The sequence below is a fragment of the Sinohyriopsis cumingii genome, chromosome 14 (genome assembly GCF_028554795.1).
Source record: "Sinohyriopsis cumingii isolate HCF-2022 chromosome 14, ASM2855479v2, whole genome shotgun sequence".
Lineage (NCBI taxonomy): Eukaryota > Metazoa > Mollusca > Bivalvia > Unionida > Unionidae > Sinohyriopsis > Sinohyriopsis cumingii.
In genome coordinates, this window is record NC_142974.1 from 17945358 (window position 1) to 17953037 (window position 7680).

General features: G+C 33.8%; 1 protein-coding gene across 1 annotated transcript; it reads left to right on the plus strand.

The window, feature by feature from the left end:
* The first annotated feature begins 1855 nt into the window (after nt 1-1855).
* Nucleotides 1856-5232, plus strand: LOC149783345 (uncharacterized). Its single transcript, XM_089933377.1, has 4 exons — nt 1856-2140; nt 2884-3033; nt 3672-4655; nt 5122-5232. Exons 1-4 carry the CDS (start codon nt 1856-1858, stop codon nt 5230-5232), a joined length of 1530 nt encoding a protein of 509 aa, XP_089789503.1.
* Nucleotides 5233-7680: the final 2448 nt, after the last annotated feature.

A 7680-nucleotide genomic window follows, 5' to 3' on the forward strand; every position in this document is an offset into this window, starting at 1 on the left:
AGGCTTCCATTTTTCCTCAGTCTTAAAGTAAATAATTAGTTATAAAGTTTGTAACTTTTGCTCTTTATTTCATAATTCATAATTAGAAAAAAAGAAACATGAAATTGTGAGCTTCATTTGCCCGAGGAGGCCTGGAAACGTTGTTCTGTCTTCTTTTACGTGATCTGTTACCGAGATGTCAATTTCGGAAATTTATTTCATATTAATTAGTGTGAAGAAATAAGAATAAGAAGATCAAAGGACCGACCATTTCGTTTTCTTTCTCTTTCTTCGTGTTGAGTGGAAGAGGGGTTAGGCCATTTTAATTTAATCAATGCTAGTTATTTTTCTTTAATTAAAGACATTTCATATTGACAGTAAAATGCTAATAAATACTTTTTGTATAAATTAGAGCACACATATCTGCTCCCTCTTTTTGTTGGCCTGATATTTATATTCTCAAAAGAAAGACCCAATCCAGACCCCACCCCCACTCTCAGTCAGAAAATTAAACTGTATGTCCCGAATACCATTGCGAGTATCTGGAATGTGAGAAAGATAGCTAAACGTTTCTAATAGCAAAATGCATTTGATGATTTTATGGCATCTTCCAATGTCAACCAGGTTTCCAATCCTGTTCAACACAAATGGAAAGAAATTCATTGGATGAAGATGATCTTGTTCCAGAATCGGTAGGGCATTTGCATAAAATAATCGAAGAGCACGAAGATCGTTCAAAAATTGAAAACATCTTCTTGATGTGTACGTGGGACGGTAACAACATGAAGAATATTCCTCTTGGCGAAAAGTGTCGGAAAGTAAACATTTCAAAACTGTTGCAAGTACGCAATGTTCTCTCTCTCTCTCTCTCTCTCTCTCTCTCACACACACACACACACACACATAAAACACGTACAACAAACTTAAACTACTCTGGCCGTCAGCCTACAAACGAATGTGAGTGTAGATACAAATTTGCATTAGATACCCACAGACATGCGATTTAAAAATATGATTCATTTAAAACTCTGAAATATTTGTTGAATGAACGACAGGTTACATGGCATGCCTTTAGTAACCGCCGTGATTACCCTTGTCAATGCAAACATTAATTCCCATCAACGATCATACATAGTCACAATTAGAAAAACACAATTTTGAATACAACTGCAAAGGTGATATTTGTTTTAAATTATATTTTGAAGTGATGCTGCTAATTGTTATATTAGAATCATCAAATTTTCTTCTTTCTACTTCTTCTGCCATTTCTTCTTCTTCGTCTTCATCTTCTTCTTCGTCTTCGTCTTTTTCTTCTACGGCTTCTTCGTACTCTTATTATTATTATTAGTATTATTAATAAAATAGTATTACTGTAATAGAATACACTTAAGAATAAACTTAATACCTTCAAATAAGTAAATTAAAAAGGAATTCGTTTTTAACCAAACGTAAGCAAGGAAAATAACTTTATGTACAACAGATAAAAAATTATGAGAGAATGTCACTAACGTTGTATGACCAAACACTACAGCTGTGTTAATTAAAAAATATAAATATCAAATCAACTCTTTAGAATTAATTCTTTTATATGAGAACAAAGCGAGAGACAAAATAGACAGATTTCAGTTTAAGACATTTTAGCTAAGATGAGAGATAAAAGAAATGTTTTCCAGATGAAGTTAAAATTTCTATTTTACACCCTGAACACTTTCTTCAATATATTGTAGATATACTCATGAATTAAATATTTGATTTACGTCAATGAATTTTACAAATATTGAAATAAGTAATTTGAAATAATTACATGATCTGATATATATGTACAAATTAAAACCAGTGTTATGAGTCGCAAGATACTGATGAACTGATAAAGAAAATGGAAGAGATGCAAAAGATGATAGGTCCCGACCTAACGATAACCATCGAGGACTTTGAGAATTGGGCTAAAACTCAGAGAGCACATGTTCTGGCTGCCCAACCAGAAACACTCGACCAATTGAAGAGGTTAATGGTTGCAGCCCGAGATATGGGATTAAAGATACGATGTGCTGGTACTAGATACAGCTGGGCGCCTCTGTTTGCTGATTCTGGACAGATGCTAATTTACATGGAGAAAATGGAAAGCGATTACCTAGACGGAAAGAAAATATTCATGGAGGAGGTCAGTATTGTTCAAATTTCGTCATCCATATATGGAGTTATAAATCATTGTTAAACTTTAGAATAATGGTAGCACTAGTTTCACACAATACAACTTTATATTTATCTGAATATATAAAGCTAGACATGTATGTATGTATGTATGTATGTATGTATGTAGGTATGTAGGTATGTACGTGTATGTATGTATGTATGCATGCATGCATGCAGACACACGCACGCACGTACGTCCGCACGTACGTATGTATGTATGTATGTATGTATGTACAGATAAATACAAAATTCAAAGATAAGAAGATATATATATATATATATATATATTTTCAGGAGTACTATTGAACATGTCCTTACATGATTAAAGGCGTTTCAAATTTTCAAGAAATATTAAGAACACAACAAAGACTACGTGTATTTCTTGTATCAAGCTCAAAATGACGGGTTCTTTCAGAACGTATTCTAATATTGTCATTAATTTAATTACAGCTAGCCATTACCAGATTTTTAAATAGGTCAAGTATGAATTTACTTATGATACATATTCTCGCCCAGCTGTTGACCTGTTTCTTTATTTGCTCAGAAATTGCATATAATGTAAAAATACTCACCCAGATCTCTACCATCCACAGCACAAACATAATATTCGATCGGAAAGCAGGTTTTAATGCCGATATCAGAACATGTCTGCAGTCGCGAACAAAACAAATATTTAAGTTTCTTTCATAACTATTTAAAATTTCTTCACAGGCTCAGGATAATGCCGTTGATATTCACATTATGGCTGGTGTACGGAACGAAGAATTCAGACAGTTCCAGCTTGACAACAACCTCAATATACCTGCAAATGTTATCCTTACCGTTGTACAGGTCGCTAGTGTCATCGTCACTGAATGCCACGTAAGCTTTTTCTGATCTGTCCGTCTTTCTGTTCGTATGTCTTGTCAATGCCATTCAATAAAGATCTCATATTGTTTCTAACGACAATATCTATTAACCTCAGGCTTCTTAAATCCGTTGATCTTTTACATAACATCTGTTAATAAAAATATTAATTTAAATATAACAATACACGAGTGTCGAGCATTATTAAAGAAAACTACAGGTTAGGCGGGGCACCGAGTGGCCGAGTGGTCTAAAGCGTTCTCCGTTACGGATAACTGCCATCTCACCTCTGTCTGCGTGGGTTCGAGTCTCGGATTCAGCCAGTGTAGGTATGTGAGAAAGCTTGCCAGTAGCTTCTCCTGGGTCGGTGGTTCTTTCTGGTGTTTTCCCGGGTTCTTCCTCCACCATTAATACTGGCCGCCATGTATAGCCTATCGTGTGCTGAAAAATGGCGTTAAACCCTACAATAACAATAACAACAAGTTAGGTACAAAGAAGAAATTGTTTTAAAAAAATGACACAAAAAATAAACAACGGAAATAAGACAACTCAGTAGAAAGACAAATTTGCACTTGCTCGAATAATCCTATTTAGTCCCTTCAAGAGCAATTTGATTCTTGGTTAGTCACTAATTGTTTGATACATTTATATAGGGAGTTGGCAAGGACTCCCAATGCCCATGTGACTATGTAGTTCAGATGCGGATTGTGAACAGCAATGGACAACTCAGAACATATACTACAAAAATGGATGGAGAGGAGATGATGAAAGCCGTCATAGCAAACTTTGGGCTTTTTGGGGTTGTGTATGACATGACAATCAGATTGGAAAAGACACTGACGATTGTAAAAACGGTTAACAACTACTTCAGTGTGAATCAAATTTTCTACACTGCTGGTTGTTTGGAGAATCTGGTAGAGAACAACTGGTCTGTAGAGCTCTTCTGGTTTCCTATGAACAGTTGGAGACTCTTCCATGGGTACAATCCGCAAGAGGATGACGTGTGGGTGCGATTAATCAACAAGGATGACACGGGAAAAGACAAAGTGATAGATGATAATTACTACAAAATCCAGGAAAACATTGACTGGTACTCCGCTGAAATGTACAGCATTTTCCAGGATTTGTTCAAAAGCCGTATAACATTTCCGTGCATTCAAAAGATCGCCTTCTCCACATTGAAACATCGAATGTATCCAACCCGAGACGACTTATACGAGAAACTGCCCGAAGCGGTACACTTCAGGAAATACATTGAGAAAGTAGCTGTGTATGACATGGAGTTTGCCTTTGACTTGAGCGAGCATGAGAACTACGACTTTATTCGACAAGCGACGAAAACCGTTATCGATGAAGTAAAGAGAGAATACGAGAAGAATCGGTATCCACTTAATGTTGCGTTGGAAATAAGTTGGATGTCACATAGCGAGGCGTATCTCAGCCCCGCTTCCATTGTAACGAACAAGCAAACTAAGGACCCCAAGGTTATCTACATTGAGATATTGTCCCTAGAGGGTTCAGAGGGATGGAAAGAGTTTTGCATAGTCATAGGCAAGAAATGGATGGAGTTGGGAGGAGTACCTCACCTGGCCAAACAATGGGAGTTCCTGCCCGACATACAAAGCTACATCAGAAAGGTAAACTTCAGCCAGCCTACTCAATGGTTGAAATCCTGATAGAAATATTCGTAGTGCTTATAATTTATTCTGCCTGCAATTCTCCACCTCCCCGTTACAGATTTGTATTTATGTATTATTGTTCTTGTTAGTGGTAGTAGTAGGTTAGAACGTGAGCACCCTTTAAAGATTTAATATAACAGTGAGGTCGTTTTAAAGCCTTTGCTTAAATACGTATAGGGAAATTATTTATATGATTGCCCCTTAGCAAATACTGTGTTATCGAAAATATCTATATTAGATCAAAGATTCAAATTCCATTCTTCCCGTCGTAAGATTGCACTGAGATGTTATGAGTCATTCGACGGGTCTTTAATCATAATTTATTTATTAATTGATTTATTTATTTATTTATTTATTCATTTATTCATATTTTATCTTAATCTTTCACATTTTGAAGGTTATTGCAATCTTTTTACTTTGGCAGAAATTCGACTACAGGATCGACAGTTTCAAACAACAGCTGAAAGACAGTGAAGCTGATCCAATAGGAATGTTTATGAATGAAGGACTAAGAAAATTGCTCAACTCAGCATAGAGGAGAATCCCATAAGGTGGAGCCAGACTCCAGTCGTAATCGTAGCATTCAGTTTACCCTATATATAGGTCCCATTACTAGATCTATATGTCTCTTTGGTGTTCCCGGTTATATATACAGTTTTTTGTAATTTAAAGTAAGGGAAGAGAAGTAAGCTGTCCTATATCCCAGAAGTACAAAAATAGTACGCTTAATTCTTTAACATGATTATACATAATACGTGTAAATTATGTTTATTGTATTGGTTTTAATATAACAAAAATTCAATGTAAGCATTGATTAGGAAAATATATATACAGATATGTACCGTCAAGAATACAAAAATAGATTAAACAAAGTGAGAGCCAGAAAGTATATCGAGGTTAAGATACCATATGGAACAGTCATATATGTTTATCAAACAGACATTCAATTGTTTTAGGCAAATACCACAGTGAATTCCACTAATTTTGTTTATAGAAAATAAATAAAAAATATTAGAAGATCCTATAATCAATTACGCTCATGACAGTTTCCATCGCAATTGATTGTTTCTATTTGGTAATGTCTGACATAATTGCAACATTGACATCGGAGTTTTGTTTGCATTATATTAATATAATTGAATAACTATATATTAGGAGCTTGATTTTCAGCATTGTTGTAATAGAATAAGATCTTTAAGAATTGTGTTTAACTTGAACTGTGTGATTTGTGTTTCTTTTACCAATAAAAAACAATGAGATTTTTCTAAGGACTCTGTGTTATACATCTTTAACTAAAGTTTCGTAGAAATTCATAGTCTACCTATCTGTTTATTCGCTTATTGTTGTTGTTTTTTATTTTCTCATCCAGCAGAATGTTTACATCGCAATTAATATTGCATGTTTTTATGAAAATGTGTAAAGGTAATAATCAGTACATTGTGATGTTTTATTTTAAAAAATGTAGGACTAGTCATTAAAATTTATATCAACTCTGTTTAATTAGCACAATCAAAGTTTCAATCTGTGATTATAAATTAATCAACGAGCAGCATGTGTTAATACATTCAAAGTGCAATGTACAACATGGGGTGTACAGTATATAAATAACTCATTAAAACTTCAACGACAGCGTGTAAGCAGGAATAAAACTTACCTTAAGCCATGGTTTAGCAGTGAGTGTATGAAGGCCAGAAAACATTATCATTTATACAGGCAAATCCACAAATTTAGAAAGCGTGCAACGAGTATAGCTAATATGCTAACTGCTAGTTGAAACTATATTAAAACTCTTGCAAATCATTACTCTAGTTTTTAAAATATCCTTGCAAAGGTAATTACGCACTTTACAGTCAAACGATCCAAAGAGATACCGCAGTATGATAGACAATGTCGGCAAGACAGCATAGGTTCAGAGTACTGCAGTGGAAGAAATGTTTTGAATATTTAAAAGAATTAAACTCGGTGAACACTGTTAGTGACGATCGTGAAATCACAGAAACAGTTAAAACGGCGGATGTTATCGATAATTCTGGTTTGAATGATCCAATTACAGCTGAAGAAATATTAAAAGTTAACAATCTAAAACATAATAACGGAGGTTCAATAGATCATATAATTTAAGTGAATATATATTTTGCTCAATTCCTGTAATGTTAAATGTTTATCTTAAACGTTTTAATATAAGTAACAATGAGGGCTATGTACCAGATAATTGGACTAAAAGTGTTATTGTGCCAATTTATAAAATTAAAGGTGACACAAAAGGTATATCAACTTAAAGACCTATTACTTCAGTACGATCGTTGGTAATGTTTCGATCCCTATAATAAATGTTAGATTGTTTAAATTCCTGACGATAATAACTCATTATCTGAGACTCATGTTGTATTCAGAAATGGCTATTCCACAATATACAATATTTTTAATTTTTTATAGCTTTTTTTAATTTATTTGAAACCTTTTGTACTTTTATTGATTTTAAATATCTTTGATTATGTACGGTAAGCTGGATTACGGCATAAATTGTAATTAATATTTATTAGAGGGAAATATTTTAATGTTCTATTAAGTATTATTTATAATGATATGAAATCACGTATCTTTGTTAATATAGAATTTTCGACGTTTTTCTTATGCGAGGAAGGTGCAACACAAGGGGAAATTGTTGAATTCATTATTGCTCTCCTTTTGGCTAATTGAACTATAATATCTTTTGTTAGTAAATGGGTATATCAGATGTGCCGTACCTTCCAAACATACTGCTCTCGTCAATATGTTAAATGCATGGTTGGTGTAAAATGCTGAGTACATCATAATTGTCGCAAACAATCCTTTTGACACGCAACATACTCCTTATATGTTTAGAAGATATTGCGTTAACTTGAAACTTATAATAAACACCGAGAAAACACAAACTATCATTAGTAGATATTGCAATAACTGGAAACTTAGAGTATGCATAAATTAGGGCATTTATTTAAAA